Source organism: Chiloscyllium punctatum, chromosome 25 (genome assembly GCF_047496795.1).
Source record: "Chiloscyllium punctatum isolate Juve2018m chromosome 25, sChiPun1.3, whole genome shotgun sequence".
Lineage (NCBI taxonomy): Eukaryota > Metazoa > Chordata > Chondrichthyes > Orectolobiformes > Hemiscylliidae > Chiloscyllium > Chiloscyllium punctatum.
The window spans coordinates 31,962,132-31,980,990 of record NC_092763.1 but is presented as its reverse complement, the minus strand read 5'-3'; the positions used below and the strand labels follow the sequence as shown (position 1 = coordinate 31,980,990).

The window sequence follows — 18,859 nt, the reverse complement described above, 5'->3', positions numbered from 1 at the left end:
CCTCCTAACGTGAGGAAAGATGAGATGATTTCAGCAGTGGCTCAGCATTTAAATTTGCTGGAAAAACCATCAGGATCTGTAGAGATGGCAAAAATTCAATTGCAAATGAAGTCGCTTGAGTTAGAGGTGAGAGATAAGGAAAGGGCAGCAGAAATGAAAGCAGAAGATAAAGAAAAAGAGAGTTTGAATTTCAGAAAGGGAAGTCAGCTTAAAAAGCTGAAGATGGAGGCTGAAGGTAAATCTAGTGAGGAAGAGAGTGAGGATGAGTAAACCCCTGACAGTCAAAGACCTGGTGAGAAACTGTTTAAATATATTTATGCATTGCTTACGTTTGATGAGAAGGATGTGGAAGCCTTTTTCAACTCATTTGAAAAAATGGCTTAACAAATGCAGTGGCCAGTGACCATGTGAGTTTTGTTGATCCAAACCAAACTTGTGGGTAGAGCTGGTGATGCATTCACATCACTATCACAGGAGGTGTTAGCACTGCAACATTTCAGTGTTTATATTACCAGCAATGCATCTGAGACAGTTGCATACACTGATCATAACTCATTGAAATTTGTGGAGAAATGTAAGGACAAAAATGCCAGGTTGTTTAGATGGAGCCTGTTGCTACAACTATTCAATTTGTAAATTGGGCATGTGGCAGGTCGAGAAAACGTGATTGCCGGTTGTGGGAGAACCACAGACTGAATTCAAATATAGTTGTGCATGTTTTCATGTTTATGTGAATGTATATGTGTGTTTTAGAGTACTAACCATGATTTTTTGGGGATTTGAAAAATGAAGCCATCTTTGGATATTGAAGGGGGGAGGTGGCACAATGTTGCTCTTTTTACAAGGTTACAATGCTCTTGAGTTTTTTTCCCAGCGAAGGGGTAATTAGTCAGGCTCCAACTAGGCTGGGTTTGAAAGGTTTATTGGGGCCCCTTTTGTTTACCCCTAACAGACAATTCCTCCAGCCTAAGGCTTTCATATCTTAAAGAAAATGGATATAATCAAAAGGGAGTGGCCAGCTAGCTGTGTAGCTAGCCTTCGTTTAGATTAGAGTTTTGATTCAAATCAGCAGCAATGTGTGTGTGTGTGAAGAAAGGCTGCTGGTTCTCTCCCTCCTTCTGCCCTTCTGACTTTGTGACCTGTAAGCTTTTTGTGTCATTTTTACTCTTTGTGCTCACGGTCTGTTTATGGGGATTGTTGCAAGAATTTTCAGAACAGCATCATTAAGTCGGGATAGTCAATCGGATTGGATAGGATAAGTTATCTGGTATTCTGTTTTCTGTTCATTGTGTTTCATTCTGTAATTCTGTAAAAAATTCTGTTTGTTTAAAACTTGGCAGTCAGGTCAGCTAATTCACTCCAGGAATATCCATTGTACACGTACCTAATACAAATAGCCAAGTTACAGTCTGGGCTACCTGCTTAAGAATGTCTTGAGGGGTCGGGCCTGCTTCATAACAGACCTGACCCTGTAAGAGATGAGATTAACTTTTATCCCATAAGAAAGAAAGCATTATTGAAAATTAATAGTTTTCTGCATAACCCATGAAATATTTTATCTCTGAAATGTTGTTAAATCAGCAATGTAAATATAAAGTGTTGACACAAACCGAAAACAATAAACCTTTGATATACATTTTGGCAAGACCTCCACTTTGTCCAATGCAAGTGCAAGTAGGCCATCTAGTGACTATTTGTAGTAATGTGTCCGGAAATCCTAGATAAACCCCAAGTTGAATTATAATTTCGAAGCAGGCTACATCCCGTGATATACCATGAATAAAGTTAGTCAATACTGAGGATCTGTTTCTGAAATTTTATTTCAACCGTACCCAACTGTGGACTTTACACAATATATTTAACCTCTTGGCAGAAATATTTATGTAAATATTCCCAGATTTCTCAAGACTAATGATGTAACACCCCACTCTACTAAACCCTAGACTACACTATTCAACACCGTCCAACAGTGATTTGAATAGATTTTTATGTTCCAGTGTTGATTTTGATTTTAGTTACTCAAAGATAGGGTATCCCAAAGTGGGGTTGAGAGCCCACATGGAGTTGTGAGGTGAAAGGTTGAAGTTACAGGCTCCAAAGCAGAAATTGCTGCTATGGGGCTTTGAATATCAGCTGCATTCCCGCTTCAACATGGGTAGGAATGCCCCATACTCACAGGCTTTCCCTACTTCCCCTATCACAAGTTATAACAGATTTCCAAGCCTCAAATAGGGTCACAAAAAGGCCAAAAAGGTCTGTGAAGCACTGTCTTAGCAAGATGAAACTGCCAAATATAAAAAGAAATCTAGGCTAAGTTGTCTTCAGAGACAATACATTTGTGAAGCCATTTATCTATTTTTCAATTTATTATGACACTTCTTTTGCAGAGTTCACTTGATAATGGTTCCCTAAACTGGATAACTTAGCAAATACCTCCTACTCTTGCTGACTCTTGGTAACACCTACTTGCAAAGCCTGCCACCTTGATGTCAGTTCCTCCAGACGCTGTGTGTTTTCTGTGGAAAGATGTACATCTGAGATTGCAAGTTGGTGAGCCAAGTCATTGGCAATTTTCATGCCATCTTTTACAGCTCCAAGTTCTTCTTTAAATACCTTATGAGTAAAGGATGCAAAGAGAGAAACGTTAGCCTGGAAATTGTTGTCACTAAGAGTTTCAGGACAATTAATTTATTCTGACTATACAGGTTATTGCTGTATTTTGAGTCTGTGGTGAAATTAGGAACATGCCAGCAAATGAGAAGGTATCAGCATTAAGTTTTCTCAATAATATTAAACTGCTATTCAGAATTACAGCCATATGAATTACCATCTACCTCTTCAAAAAGGAAAATTACAAGTAGCTGTATCATTAAATGTTAACTTGTATGTTTATGAAAAGTCATTACGCACCCTTCCACCTCTCTTGTATCCTTATGAATTGTGTGTGGGTTAGAAATTAGAAACAGTTAAAAATTAAAGATAGGGTTTGAATATAAAATTAGTTTGAAATGGCTAAAGGACTGGATTTGTGTTTTAAGTTCATTTTAATTTCATCTTTACAGGAAATTGCTTAAAGATTTCATTGCCATGGAAACCAGGGTAGAGCGATTCTTATTCCGAGATATGGTTGGCTATTTTGAAAAAAGTAGGGAGTGCAGAGAGCCGGGAGTAAAGGTTTGAGAAGGTGAGGTAGGTGAGAGCTAATGAGTGGAAATGATGTCTGTAATACTGGGAGTTGTAGCCCATGAATCTTTGTGAATGGAGGGTGCAAAGGCAGAGTTACAGTGAATGATCGCACTGTAAGTGTGAGGCAGAGGGAAGATGGTAGCACTTATCATTGTGAAATACAGAAGATCATTAATCTACTTCCTGCACTGCTGTACTTTCAGGTGATTTCCACAAAATTGCACTTGATAGTGTCAGAAATCAGTGATACCAATTGAGATTGTAATTTTTGATCCCAAACCTGACCTCGGCCTCCTAGACTTTTGAAAATTCAATCCATTGTGGCTGAGCTAAAGGGACAGCCACCTCAGCCATAAAAGTAGAACTGTTGCATATTTGTCACAAATACATAGTTTCAACACTATTCGAACTATTTAATAAACTTCACATAGTTGATTTGTACATTTTTGTCAGAATATATTTCTGATTATATGGTCTACTGATGCCAGTACCAAATGGTGGAGGAATTAAGGAAGACGTTACTATTGAAGGTGGATTGAACTAATTCATTCGGTAAGTGGAGTTGCAGGTAGACAGGCTAGTGAAGAAGATGTTTAGTATACTCGCCTTTTATTGGTCAGTGCTCTGAGTAAAATAGTTAGGAGGTCATGTTGCGGGTGTACAGGACATTGGTTAGGCCACTTTTGGAAAACTGTGTTCAATTCTGGTCTTCATGCTATAGGAAAGATGTTGTGAAACTTGAAAGGGTTCAGAAAAGATTTCCAAGGATGTTATCGGGTTTGGAGAGTTTGAGCTGTTGGGAGAGGCTGAATAGGTTGGGGCTGTTTTCCCTGGAGTGTCTGAGGCTGAGGGGTGACCTTATAGAGGTTTATAAAATCATGATGGGCATGGATAAGATAAATAGACAAAGTCTTTTCCCCAGGGTAGGGGGTTCCAAACCTAAAGCGAGAATTTTAAGGTGGGAGGGCAAGGATTTAAAAGAGACTTAAGGAGTAACAATTTCCCACATAAGGCGGTGCATGTATGGAATGAATTGCCAGAGGAAGTGGTAGGGGCATATACAATTATAACATTTAAAAGGCATCTGGATGGGTACATGATAGGAAGGGTTTAGAAAGATATGGGACACATGCTGGCAAATGGGACATCTTTGGACTGTGGGAGGAAACCGGAGCACCGGAGGAAACCCACGCAGACACGGGGAGAATGTACAAACTCCACACAGACAGTCGCCTGAGGTGGGAATTGAACCCAGGTCTCTGGCGCTGTGAGGCAGCAGTGCTAACCACTGTGCCACCGTGCCGCCCTCTATGGCTCTATAGATGGATGATATATAGTTCTTTAAAGGGATTGTTTAAGAGTTCTTTAAAAGTATTGCTCAGGAGGTCCCTGCACCAATCACCATACAATCTAGGGTGCAATTGGTTCGTTCAGTGGTGCTTTCAGTGTACAATTCAGGGCTCTACAATGTCAGTGAAAAGCTGCAGCCAGCCCTCACATTTTGAGATTAGAGTATGTATTGAGCATATTGGATGTTGTTGTTATATCTGTCATAGCCTGGGATGAGCTATTTCACACAAACATGTACTTTTCTAATTATTATCTGCACTTGCGAGGTATTCCACATGTATTCAGTGAATCACATGCTGATTGAGTTGAACTTTCTTGCAACTGGCGATATATTGTGGGTCAAAGGTTCTGGTGCGATATTGAAAGGCTAGCTGGACACCAGTTTAGTTGCTGCAAGCCAGGACTTTTCCCTCAGCTTGTCTGTGGGATTCCAGAGATGCTGCCCCTAGATGCTTGCTGAGTGGAGTCATTGGCAGAAGGGACATACATTTCCCAGGTGACTGCATTAGGAGGCCATCTCATTTGACCTGCTCAGCCTGCGCTGAGATGGCAGAGTGGGTCAGTGCCACTAGCTACCCCAAAGATCTTGAATGGTAAGTGGCACCATCTTCTCCCTACTATCTACACTTGATCAAATTCTGCCACTGTACAACCACATCTCACAAAGTCTCAAAGCATGCAAACCTTAGCATTATGTGCATTTTAAAAATTTTTATTTTTAATGGGATATGGGCTTTATATTACCCATCACTAGTGAGCTGCCTTCTTGAACTGCTGTGGTCCATTTGGTGTATGTTTACCCACAATATTGTTATGGGTGAAGTTCCAGGAATTTGACAGTGAAGGAACAAGTCATTTTGATTGAGCCCCTTCTCTTGACCATTGCTGTCCACAGCCCCTGACGAATGGAGATGCTGATCCCTTGCTGACAACATTCGCTCTTAGCTGCACGGTCCGTGCACACCAATCAGCATGCTGATACCTGCCTTCCATCTCCATAAACTGCTGCTGCACATGGACCTCAACATCTGCGCAATGGAATAAAAAAAAAGAGAGGGAATGTTGCTGGCTGGCCCTGCACCTATCCTATGCTGAAGCCTGGTTGACCATCACTTGTCTTGATCACATCTATTTCGAGCCTATGCAATTCCCTCCCATATCCTCCTAGATCACACTACACTATCTACAACTGCTTCCTGTCACTATGACCATTCATTCAGTCTCTGAATCTAATCTGGCCAATGTCCAGACTTGAATGCCTGTAACCTCAATGATGCTTAACCTGCTCCCCACCCCAGCTCCCCACCCCCCATCGCTTAGGTTCCCTGACTGACAACAGCTCATCCCCCCATACTGAATTTGCTAGGTGATCCTATCTGAATGAGCAGCGAGGCCTGGATTGATTTTGTTGACTACCAGAACTGACCATGGCCCAGACCTGGAATCCAAAGACATGGATCCCTGGAGTCATAGAACAGTACACCACAGTACAGGCCCTTTGGCCCTTGATGCTGTGCTAACCTTTTATCTTACTCTAAGATCAAATTAACTTATATACCCTTCATTTTACTATCATCTATGTGCCTATCAAAGAGTCGCTTAAATATCCCTAATGTATCAAACTCTACTACCACTGCTGGCAATACATTCCATGTACCCACCACTCTCTGAGTAAAGAACCTACCTCTGACATCTCCCCCAAACTTTCCTTCAATCACCTTAATTTGTGTTCCCTTGTAATAGCCATTTCTGCCCTGGGAAAATGTCTCTGACTATTCGCTCTATATCTGCCTCATCATCTTGTACACCTCTCTCAAGTCGCCTCTCACCCTTCTTCACTCCAATGTGAAAAGCCTCAGCTCCCTCAAACTTCCTTCATAAGACATGCCCTCCAATCCAGGCAGCATTTTGGTAAATCTCCTCCACACACTCTCTATAGCTTCCATATCCTTCTTAAAATTGGATGACCAGAAATGAACGCAATGTTCCAAGTGTGAGCTAACCTTGGCTCTACAGAGCTGCAGTATAACCTCGTGGTTCTTAAACTCTATTCCACAGCTAATGAAAGCCAACACACTGTACGCCTTCTTAACAAGAGTGTGGTGCTGGAAAAGCACAGCAGGTCAAGCAGTATCTGAGGAGCAGGAAAACCAATGTTTTGGGCATAAACTCTTCATCAGAATGAGGCTTGTGGGCTGAGGGCTAACAGGTAAATGGGAGGGGGATGGGGCTAGGGGGAGGGTAGCTGGGAACGTGATAGGTAGATGAAGTTGGGGGGGAGGTGATAGGTCAGAGAGGAGGGTCAAGTGGATAGGTAGGAAGGAAAATGAACGGGTCAAGAGGGCGGTGCTGAGTTGGAGGCATGGGACTGGAATAAGGTGGGGGGAGGGGAAATGAGGAAACTGGTGAAACCCACATTGATCTCGTGTGGCTGCAGGGTCCCAAGACGGAAGATGAGGCGTTCTTTTTCCAGGCATCGGGTGGTTAGGGTTTGGTGATGGAGGAGGCCCAGGACCTGCACATCCTTGGTGGAGTGGGAAGGGAAGTTAAAGTGTTCAGCCATGGACGGTGGGGTTGGTTTTTTGTGGGTGTCCTAGTAGTGTTCTCTCAAATGATACGCAAGTTGACGTCCTATCTCCCCAGTGTAGAGGAGCATGAGGAAGGAGATGTAGCTGTGGTAATGAGTCTGCTTCAGGATGTGGCTCAAGAGCTTCAGGGCAGAGGAGATGACCTGAGGGGTGCAGCGAGAATGAGATTCATTGAGATTCTTGTAGAGAGAGGAGGAGAACTTTTTCAAGGTAGGCATCCTTGGAAGAGGCTTCACAGTAGGGTTAAAATCAACTAGGAGAAAGTGAGGACTGCAGATACTGGAGATCAGAGCCGAGAGTGTGGTGCTGGAAAAGCACAACCAGTCAGCATCCGAGGAGCAGGAGAATCAACATTTTGGGCCCACAAGCCTCATTCCTGATGAAGGGCTTATACCTGAAACATTGATTCTCCTGCTCCTCGGACGCTGCCTGGGTGGCTGTGCTTTTCCAGCACCACACTCTTGACTCTGATCTCCTGCAGTCTTCACTTTCTCCTAGCCTTCTTAACAAACTTACCAACTTGGGTGGCAACTTTGAGGGATCTATGGACATGGTCCCCAATCTCCCTCTGTTCCTCCACACTGCCAAGAATCCTGCCTTTAACCTAAATCTGCATTCAAACTTAACCTTCCAAAATGAATCACTTCACACTTTTCCAAGTTGAATTCCATTTGCCACTGATCAGCCCAGTTCTGCATCTTGTCAATGTCCTGTTGCAACATACTACAGCCCTCCACACTATGCACCACTCCATCAATCTTTGTGTCATCGGAAAGCTTACTAACCTAACCTTCCACTTTCACATCCAAGTTATTTATAAAAATCACAATTATAAACTGACTGTCTTACTGATGATGAGCAAACCTGAGATCAGAAATGGCTCAGTTTCTGGGCTGATGTTGGCAGTACCCATTGACCCACTGGAGTCTACCCTCACCTCACTAAACAGCCTCCTTTTTCCAGTTTACAACGAGAGAGTTGGCAACCACCTATTGGTAATATTGCTGGACTGTTAATCCAGAGTTCCAGGTAATGTTCTGGGGATCCAGGTTCCTACCCTGCCACAACAGATGATGATATTTGAATTCAGTAAAAATTCTGGAATTTAGAGTTTAATGATGAGCACAAATCCATTGTCAATTATCGGGAAAGAAACAATCTGGTTCACTGATGTCCTTTAGGGAAGGAAACTGCCATCCTTACCTGGTCTGGACTAATGTGACTTCAGGCACACAGCAATGTGGCTTATTCTTAACTATTTTCTGGGCAATTCAGGAAGGGCTTAAACGCTGACCAAGCCAGCAATGTCCTTATCCTGTGAATGAATTTAAAAAAGGCCATCCTGTTCAAGTATGTGCATGGTATTTGCCAGGTAAGCTGTTACATGTGCACCATCTCTGACATTGATGTAACATCAGCAGTTCACTCACATGGTGCCCTTCCCCTTTCCCATTGACTCTTCACATTTCTTTCATCCACATACTCCTACCTTTCTTCATTCATGGAAGCTTGCCTTGCAGCTTTAAGCTACTTGCGCTATTAACCGGGCTAACTCCAGAAATATAAGGGAAATATCATGTGGGAGATAGCTAGCACCTCTACAGTTCCCTTGGCCTGTCACTGGCTTTTAAAAAGAAGGACAGCCAGTGCAAATGCCAAAGTAAAATGAGGGTGCTTGTGTCCTTGGCTATTTCAGGAGGATAGTTATATTTGGTTTCACTACCCTCTGCCAATGTTTCTTTTATCTTGTAACCTCCAGAGCTTGTATTACATTTCAGATCATTCCATTTAGCCTTTTACTTAAAAAGAAATTGACAAACTGAAATGAGAAAGGAAATGGAAGTGCCACTTGAGAGACAAAGGTTGCAGTCTGGCCCTCCCCAGCTATACAGTGTCACCTGAGAATTAATGCTGTTGGCTGAGCCTGTGCAATAAAGAGCTACCCGAGAAGCTGACATTGAATTACCTAGTTTGAACATGTAATGGTCTAAGGACGCAGTGGGCCTTAGTCAACATGAAAGTGCTTGGCACAGTTCTAGCAGTTCTAGCAGAAATGAAGCGAAGGAGCATTGCAAATATATCAGTTGAAACAGTAAAAGCTGTACACCCACTCAGACTCAGGTTGTCCTTCTTGCCATCTAACAAAGGAGGATTTAATCATAACAATTTAGCGTAACAGCCAGAATCTGAGTTTTGGCTTTCTCCCAATTAAGTCAACAATCTCATCATTACTTTTGACACTGCCCGGAGGGAAGGTCCTTAATCTTCCACAAGAGAGTCACTTATCAGGATTTATCATTTATGTCCATTTTTGCCACAATTCCTCTTTAGGTTGCTGTATGTTTGGGCAAAGCCATTATTACTCCCCAAGAACTGCAAGGTATTATACAGCAAAACAAGCACACACTTAAGAGAAGAAAATGGAGCACTGGGAAAGGAGAGAATAAACAGACAAGCCAGTCAGGGAGAGCAAGTGTCCAGGTTAATGGACCTGCAACTTATCAAATATCCTAATGTATGACATTAAAGTTCATTGGTGAGATAACAGATTCCAATTACCAAGGTGCCTTGACTTATTGGGACCTATCTCATTTCTGAGTCAGTAGATGATGTGCCCTTGAGCTACTCCAGGACATTGCACATAATCTAAGCTGACAATTTAGTGTTATTCTGAGGGTGTACTGCATTATTGGGAAGTATTGAATCTTTTAGACAAGACAATTATATTATGTTATGTCTGTTCTTTCAGGTAGATAAAAAAGATGGCATGCTATTATTTGAAGAAGAACACAGGTGTTCTACTGTTGTTTTTGGTATCATTATATGTGCAAATTCCATGCAGCTTTCTGCTACATTATAGAAATAACTACATGTCAAAAGTACTTAATTGGCCAAAAAGTGCTTTGGGTCTTAATGCAAGCTTTTATATAAGTGATGATTCTTTCTTTATACTGCCTTTTCAAAATAGATTAATATATCTGTTTTACTTTGGGTTTCACTTCTGATGATGCCAAAATCGGAATTTGTTTCTTCTCAATACAGATGCCAGCTAACCTGCTGTGCAATTTTAATAATTTCCTGCCTTATTTCAGTTTTTATTACTAATCATTATAAATTGAATGGTAATATAGAACAATTTGAAAATTATTACAAGCTCTACAGGTTACAAGATGACAGAAGCTTTGGCAATAAGTAGTGAAACCTGATATAAACTTTCTGCTGATGGATCCAAGTACAACCGACCTCGTTTTTCTATAGCTTCTGTCCAAGCTTTCTCTATTTTAAAGGGTCAATGCTGAGCCAAGGGAACTATTTTGGTGGCCCATCCAGCCAGCTCTTTCACAAATTTGTCTTTCACTTTTTCCCATTCCCACATCAAGTACTTATACCAGCAAGAAAGATTTAATTTAATAATTCTTTGTAGATGAAAATGCTTCTGTCTGTCGCATCAACCATTCTACCTTTATCTTGCAAATTTTAGTAATTAACTATACCTTAGTTGTCTCAATATGTTCCTGTAGTGAATCAATGAAGAGGTCTCCCACTGGTTCCCAGGAATCTCGAACAGCCTCAGCTTGATCTAGGGCAAGATTAAGCTCATCCATCGTACCTCGGAGCTCCAGAAGTCTCTCCATCGTTCTCTCAATGTGCCTGTGTCGGTCAATACAGCGAGCACTCAGCTTCTCCCACATTTCACTTGATACATTAGCCTGCTTCCAAATGAATCGGCTTACATTCTGGATTTTCTGCTTTGGTGACATATCTGAAATTATGATTCATTCAAGGTTCAAAAACAGAGTATGTCCCTGGGGGGATCTTATAGGCTGACTTAATGAAGAGGAAACAAAGGTAACTGGATAATGCAGAGACGACTGCCCAGTGGCAATTCAGTGGTGACAACAGCATAATAGTGCACACTGTAATTAAGGGAGAGTCAGACTTCACCATTGGGTTTAAAAAATACAATGCAGAATAAACAGAGATTGAGAAATTCGTGGTTCACCTGTAATTTCCAACTCCAAAATGGAAAAAATATAAATGACAGAAATAAGGTGGGGTTGGGGGAGGGGGGGGGGGCAACCTGTGAGATTAATCTGTCAAAAGAATACCGCATTACAGTTAGATTGTAGGAAAATAGTTCAGGTTAAAAATGAAACAAAACTGCAAGAAAATGGAATAGGAAAGAACAGAAAGACAGAAGGGGCATCATTCTATATTCTAGTATATTAAAGCTGTGGGATTAATATTACAACAGTTTTTCTGAGTAACAACCTATTAGTTCTTTCAGTGGCACTATACTCAAATTAGCAATTTTTAAACAGATAATTCCAAGAGTACAATTATTGACCTTAAATTATCATCATGACAAGGGTCAAGCTTAGTGCATTACCATAAAATGAGCCATAGTCTGGTGGAGTGATGCAGGAATGAAAAGAAACTGGAAGGAAAATAGCAATATAATGAAAAGGAGCTGATAATATAATGGAGAGACTGAGAGTTTACTGAAGACCTGGGCTTTTATAAACATGGTGCTGAAGTTTTGTACAACGTATAGAGTGTTTAAACCGCATTTCAATGGGCCTGTGTTCAGTAACAAGGAACGGCAATATTTTTTCTCGTGGACAGCTTTCTTCTTGTAATAGGGATACCCAGCAGTTCCACAGTCTCCACAGGATAAATCCAAAAAAGAGTCAATATGGTCCAAGGGTTCCTTTGGAAAAAACGTCAAATGAAAAGAAAAGCCTTTAAGGCAACTTTTCCAACGGGGCTTGAGCTCAAGAGGAATAGTCCTGGCATCCTCCCCATTTGTACGCTATACTGACATTGATGAGGTTTTAAGACAAAGAAAAATGAAGTGATAACCTTTGTCTTGTGCTGGTTCTTCTGCTTCTTCGAGAGGATGCTGGGATAGGAATGCTTGGGCTGACTCCAAAGTTGCCAGTATGAAGGGGCCCTTCGTCTTCACATCCTCCATGAAAGCCTTTATTAAAAGAATGCAAGTAGGAACATATAACTAGGAGCAGCACTCAAAAGCGGAACCTTTCAGTTACCAGGCTAGTAAATTGCTTTAATGCCAATTTATGTGAAACTTATATGTGAAAATGAATAGAAATTATGAGTACTCTTGAGATGGCTGACATTTTTCTTCATGATTCCACGTAGATATCAGTCAAAATAACAATGTGGTCAGGAGTATTTGACCCTAAAAACCATAAGCTGCTCTTAATACAGATTTCTGATCAGAGGATGACGGCTGCAGGGGGATGATGTTGTAAATGAAACTTGCCAATCTCATTCATCTGAGATAGATAAAGTATTAGTATTAGGAGACTGAAACTGAGGCACTCTCAGTATGAAAGAAGACAACAAGATGTCACATTTCACATGAAATCACTCTTCCCTACTAATTGCTTGACATCTGATTCCCAATATTGTGACACTTAATTTTTGATTTTCAAAATGATCAGATTTTGGCATTAAAGCTCCATTTTGCCAGAGCGGTGAGGAGAGAAGGAGTGGTGAAGCGAGGGCTGCTGGGAAGGGTGAGTTTTCCCACATTAAAAGGGACTTACCCCGGGAGTCGGGCCTCCATTTGCTGAGAGGTGCAAGGGAGGAGCGAAGGACTTCTGGGAAGTCATATATCTGTGTGGCTGCGTTACCTGAAACACGACTCGGGTAGTGTCTCCCAACCATCCTCCTCCTCTAATCAAAAATAAAGTTTCTATGCACCAGATTGGTAAGGTGACGAGTTTATTTTTTATTCCTTATTTTTCAACAGTCTCTTTGGGAATTTAGAATAGTGGGAATGGAGGTGAGGGGAGTTGAATGTTTCTCCTGCAGAATGTGGAAGGTAAGGGTCACCACTAGAGTCCCTGCTGACTACATCTGTGGGAAGTGCACCCAACTCCAGCTCCTCGAAAACTGCATTAGGGAACTGGAGCAACAGCTGAATGAACTTTGGATCATTTAGGAGGCAGAGGGGATTATTGAGAGGGGTTACAGGGAGGTAGTCACTCCTCAGCTACAAGAAAAAGGCAGATGGGTTACAGTCAGGGGATGGAAAGGGAACCGGCAGGCAGTGCAGGGATCCCCTGTGGCCATTCCCCTCAACAATAAGTAGATACTGTTGGGGGGGGGGGGGGGGAGCGACTTACCAGGGGAAAGCAGTGGGGCACAGGGCTCTGGCACAGAGTCTGTCCCTGCTGCTCAGAAGGGAAGGGGGAGGAGGAGCAGAGCAGTAATCATTGGGGACTCCATAGTTAGGGGGACAGATAGGAGGTTCTGTGGGGATGAGAGAGACTCACGGTTGATGTGTTGCCTCCCAGGTGCCAGGGTTCATGATGTCTCTGATTGTGTTTTTGGAATCCTTAAGGGGGAGGGGGACCAGCCCCAAGTCGTAGTCCACATAGGCACCAATGACAGAGGTAGGAAGAGAGATGGGGATTTAAGGCAGAAATTCAGGGAGCTAGGATGGAAGCTTAGAGCTAGGACGAACAGAGTTGTTGTCTCTGGTTTGTTGCCAATGCCACGTGCTAGTGAGGCGAGGAATAGGGAGGAGGAGTTGAAAACGTGGCTACAGGGATGGTGCAGGAGGGAGGGTTTTGGATTCTTGGATAATTGGGGCTCTTTCTGGGGTAAGTGGGACCTCTACAAGCAGGATGGTCTTCATCTGAGCCAGAGGGGTACCAATATCCTGGGGGGGGAAATTCGCTAAGGCTATTGGGGTGGGTTTAAACTAATCCAGCAGGGGGATGGGAACCAAAATTGTAGTTCAAGCATAGAAAAGGTTGAGAGTAGGGAGGTCTGAAATCAAGTTTCAGGGACGCAAGATGGCACCGGCAAGCAAGAAGTTGGTTTAAAGTGTGTCTACTTCAACACCAGGAGCATCCGGAATAAGGTGGGTGAACTTGCAGCATGGGTTGGTACCTGGGACTTCGATGTTGTGGCCATTTCGGAGACATGGATAGAGCAGGGATAGGAATGGTTGTTGCAGGTTCCAGGATTTAGGTGTTTCAGTAAGAACAGAGAAGATGGTAAAAGAGGGGGAGGTGTGGCATTGTTGGTCAAGGACAGTATTACAGTTGCAGAAAGGATGTTTGGGCACTCGTCAACTGAGGTAGTATGGGCTGAGGTTAGAAACAGGAAAGGAGAGGTCACCCTGTTGGGAGTTTTCTATAGGCCTCCAAATAGTTTCAGAGATGTAGAGGAAAGCATAGCAAAGATGATTCTCGATAGGAATGTGAGAGACAGGGTAGTTGTCATGGGGTCTTCAACTTTCCAAATATTGACTGGGAACACTATAGTATGAGCACTATACATGGGTCAGTTTTTGTCTAGTGTGTGCAGGAGGGCTTCCTGACACAAGGGGCGAAGCCACATTAGATTTGGTACTGGGTAATGAGCCTGGCCAGGTGTTAGACTTGGAAGTAGGTGAACACTTTGGTGATAGCAATCACGATTCTGTTATGCTTACTTTAGCGATAGAAAGGGATAGGTGTATACCACTGGGCAAGAGTTACAGCTGGGGGAAAGGCAATTACGATGCGATAAGGTAAGATTTAGGAAGCATAGAATGGGGAAGGAAACTGCAGGGGATGGGCACATTAGAAATATGGAGCTTATTCAAGGAAAATCTCCTGAGTGTCCTAGATAAGTATGTACCTGTCAGGCAGGGAGGAAGCTGTAGAGCGCGGGAGCCGTGGTTTACGAAGGAAGTGGAATCTCTGGTCAAGAGGAAGAAGAAGGCTTATGTTAGGATGAGATGTGAAGGCTCAGTTAGGGCACTTGAGGGTTACAAGGTAGCCAGGAAAGACCTAAAGAGAGAGTTCAGAAGAGCCAGGAGGAGACCTGAGAAGTTGTTGGCGGATAGGATCAGGGTAAACCCTAAGGCTTTCTATAGGTATTTAAGGAATAAAAGAATGACGAGAGTAAGATTAGGGCCAATCAAGGATAGTAGTGGGAAGTTGTGTGTGGAGTCAGAGGAGATAGGGGAAGCACTAAATGAATATTTTTCAACAGTATTCACTCTAGAAAACGACAATGTTGTTGAGGAGAATACTGAGATGCAGGCTACTAGACTAGGTGGGATTGAGGTTCACAAGGAAGAGGTATTAGAAATCCTGCAAAGTGTGAAAATAGAGAAGTCTCCTGGGCTGGATGGGATTTATCCTAGGATCCTCTGGGAAGCCAGGGAGGAGATTGCCGAGCCTTTAGCATTGATCTTTAAATCATCATTGTCTACAGGAATAATGCCAGAAGACTGGAGGATAGCAAATGTGGTTCCCCTGTTCAAGAAGGGGAGTAGAGACAACCCTGGTAATTATAGACCAGTGAGCCTTACTTCAGTTGTTGGTAAAGTGTTGGGAAAGGTTATAAGAGATAGGATTTATAATCATCTAGAAAAGAATAATTTGATTAGGGATAGTCAGCATGGTTTTGTGAAGGGTACGGTGTGCCTCTAACCTTATTGAGTTCTTTGAGAAGGTGACCAAACAGGTAGTTGAGAGTAAACTGGTAGATATGGTGTATATGGATTTCAACAAGGCATTTGATAAGGTTTCCCATAGTAGGCTATTGTACAAAATGCGGAGGAATGGGATTGTGGGAGATATAGCAGTTTGGATCAGTAATTGGCTTGCTGAAAGAAGACAGAAGGTGGTGGTTGATGGGAATGTTCATCCTGGAGTCCAGTTACTAGTGGTGTACCGCAAGGTCCGTGTTGGGTCCACTGCTGTTCATCATTTTTATAAACGACCTGGATGAGGGTGTAGAAGGGTGGGTTAGTAAATTTGCAGACGACACTAAGGTCGGTGGAGTTGTGGATAGTGACGAAGGATGTTGTAGGTTACAGAGAGACATCGATAAGCTGCAGAGCTGGGCTGAGAGGTGGCAAATGGAGTTTAATGCAGACAAGTGTGAGGTGATTCACTTTGGTCGGAGTAACCGGAATGCAAAGTACTGGGCTAATGGTAAGATTCTTGGTAGTGTAGATGAGCAGAGAGATCTCAGTGTCCAGGTACACAGATCCTTGAAAGTTGCCACCCAGGTTGACAGGGTTGTTAAGAAGGCATACAGTGTTTTAGCTTTTATTAATAGAGGGATCGAGTTCCGGAACTATGAGGTTATGCTACAACTTCACAAAACTCTGGTGCGGCTGCACTTGGAGTATTGTGTACAGTTCTGGTCACCACATTATAAGAAGAAGATGGAAGCTTTGGAAAGGGTGCAGAGGAGATTTACTAGGATGTTGCCTGGTATGGAGAAAAGGTCTTATGAGGAAAGGCTGAGGGACTTGAGGCTGTTTTTGTTGGAGAGAAGAAAGTTGAGAGGTGAGTTTTTCCAAGTATGGTGACGGCGAGCATGAGGGGGCATATCTTTAAATTGAGGGGTGATAGATATAGGACAGATATCAGAGGTAGTTTCTTTAATAAGAGAGGGTATGGAATGCTTTGCCTGCAATGGTAGTAGATTCGCCAACTTTAAGTACATTTAAGTCGTCATTGGACAAGCATACGGACGTACATGGAATAGTATAGGTTAGATGGGCTTCAGATCGGTATGACAGGTCGGTGCAACATCGAGGGCCGAAGGGCCTGCACTGCGCTGTAATGTTCTATGTTCTATGAGAAGATACTCTTCATGGAAATTAAGACTCTTGACGATAATTCCTCAGCACCAAGTGTTTTCCACTGTTCCTCTGAAGGCAACAATGCCTGGCTGGGATCAGTTGATCAATTCAAGTGACAGATATTTATCTAATCAAATTCCAAAGCTGAGAATTGCACTAACCACCCAAATTACCAAGGAGCTATAATGTACATCCTTCTGAATGTGTGCAGCTGTAACAGCATTATGGTAAATGTAACACATGACTTCTCTTACTTTATTCTGAAATAAAAAAAGCATTTGGCAAATGTTTATTTCTTATTAAAACACTTCCTTTCAGAGAGGTTTGGATTCTGTTTGCAGTTTTAGTCTATAATTAAAGTATTAACTTAATCCTCAGGACTATAGATCAATGCTAATTTTCATAGAACCAGATGGAAGACTGAAAACACCTACCTGTCATTAATCATGGTCTTCAAATGAATGGGTAACTTACCGAGTGAAACTCATTGTACCGCTGCACTGCACCAATATCTCCTGTGAAGGGAAGCTGCTCAGACAATTCCTCATCTTTCAGGGTCAGCCAGTCAATGATCTCCTGCAAAGACAGCTGCAGCTTGCCACTGTGATCAGAGAGTGCCTCCAGCCGAGCCCTTAGACATGTAAATAAAGGGGGGGGGGGGTATGCAATAGTGTAATAGTTTTCACATGTATAAAAACATCCTCAGATAAGATATGTTAAGTAAGAAGTCAAGATAGAAGATTGCCTAGTAAGGACCAACACATTGACTGGGAATACATTAAGGCCTATTGTAGTTGTGTGTCTGATCCCTGGTCAACACTCTTATCTGAGATCACCTTCATAGAGTTATTCTTTTTTTTAATGCAGGACCATATTATTTGCTTTAGGAAGACAAGGGAGCTGGAAAGCAAGAAAGGCAGTCTCACACATACATGGGACAAATATCCACAACAAATGTTACTTCCATATTCCCACCAAAACCTTCTTCCTTTTACTACATTTAGAATAGCTTTCAGCTGGACAGTTCACCAGCATTTTTCAGTACTTCTCTCTTTCTCCTCATGAGCTTTTTGTCAATCCTGAAGGTAGAAGCTAAATACTGGCTGGCCATTCAATCACAGGGCCCATTATGACTAACCTTGCTGCTATTCTTACCTGAGGCCGATGGACTTGTCTACCAGAACAGTTACCTGGCTCTGATCAAAGATGCGTTATTTCCTCCTGAGTCCTCAAGCTAATTGTAACACCTACTGCAATCTGACAGAAATGCACTGACACAACATAGTCAGGAGATTAAAAACAGGACTTCACTCATCTGTCTAGTTCAGTGTCACACTTATAAAGGGGGAATAAATAACTCTACAACAATTGTGGAATCACCCTTGATTTCACACAAAAGAGATTATGTTTTATTTTTCCCCAGCACTTTGAATTTAACCTTTTGCTTTAAGGCTACAGGCACATTTTCAGACTCCGTTTGTCTTCATTAAGGTCTCCAAGGCCCCAGAGCTAAACCAGACTCAAATATTGAATAATCAAAGATATCACTCACCTAGAAAGGCAGTTCAGATTTAATCCCTTCTGGATACATTTAATTAAAGCAAAGACTTTTATAAACTAGATTTTAATCTTGCTTTTGATTCTAAGTGCTGGTCATTAGTGAGTAAGGCTGATTTATATTTAAGTTTTCAAAGATTCACGTCAGAAATTTTGTAACATTGAGTCTCTGGCCAAGCCAAACAGTACCCAGAACTCCAATACCCAAAAATCTGGCCCTCAAACCTGGCACCAATTTTTTGTCGGGTGGAGAACGGAAGCAGGTTGTCAATATGTCAGAGGCAGTTGGACATATTAAAGAGCAATTATTATCAAGCATAAATACTTCTTCCCAGTGAGATATTCAAACAATGAATACTGGATGTTATACTTTTCATGTGACTTTCTCAACTATACTGGTTTTCTTTGGGAAGATATATTACCCATTCAGCTATATCCAGAGAGACCTTTGCAAGAGGCAAAGTGTCATTTGAGAGAGGTTAAGTGCCCTTTTGGATTGTTAAAAGTAGATATGAATATGTCTAAAATATCAATTAATTCGTTGAAAATG

The 18,859-nt window shown here is 42.2% G+C and overlaps 1 protein-coding gene across 6 annotated transcripts in view; it reads right to left on the bottom strand.

Annotated features, from left to right (window-relative positions):
- The window catches only part of drp2 (dystrophin related protein 2), a 394,171-nt gene that overhangs the window by 83,004 nt on the left and 292,308 nt on the right, over positions 1-18,859 (bottom strand). For 5 of the 6 annotated variants that reach the window (XM_072594927.1, XM_072594931.1, XM_072594928.1 and 2 more), the window contains 4 exons: positions 17,227-17,383; positions 11,988-12,105; positions 10,619-10,887; positions 2,467-2,613 (listed from right to left, as the gene is read on the bottom strand). In XM_072594927.1, coding sequence (XP_072451028.1) covers positions 2,467-2,613; positions 10,619-10,887; positions 11,988-12,105; positions 17,227-17,383 — 691 coding nt within the window. Of the gene's footprint in view, positions 1-2,466; positions 2,614-10,618; positions 10,888-11,987; positions 12,106-17,226; positions 17,384-18,859 lie in introns of those variants that run through there. The other variant, XM_072594933.1, reaches the window with a different exon arrangement.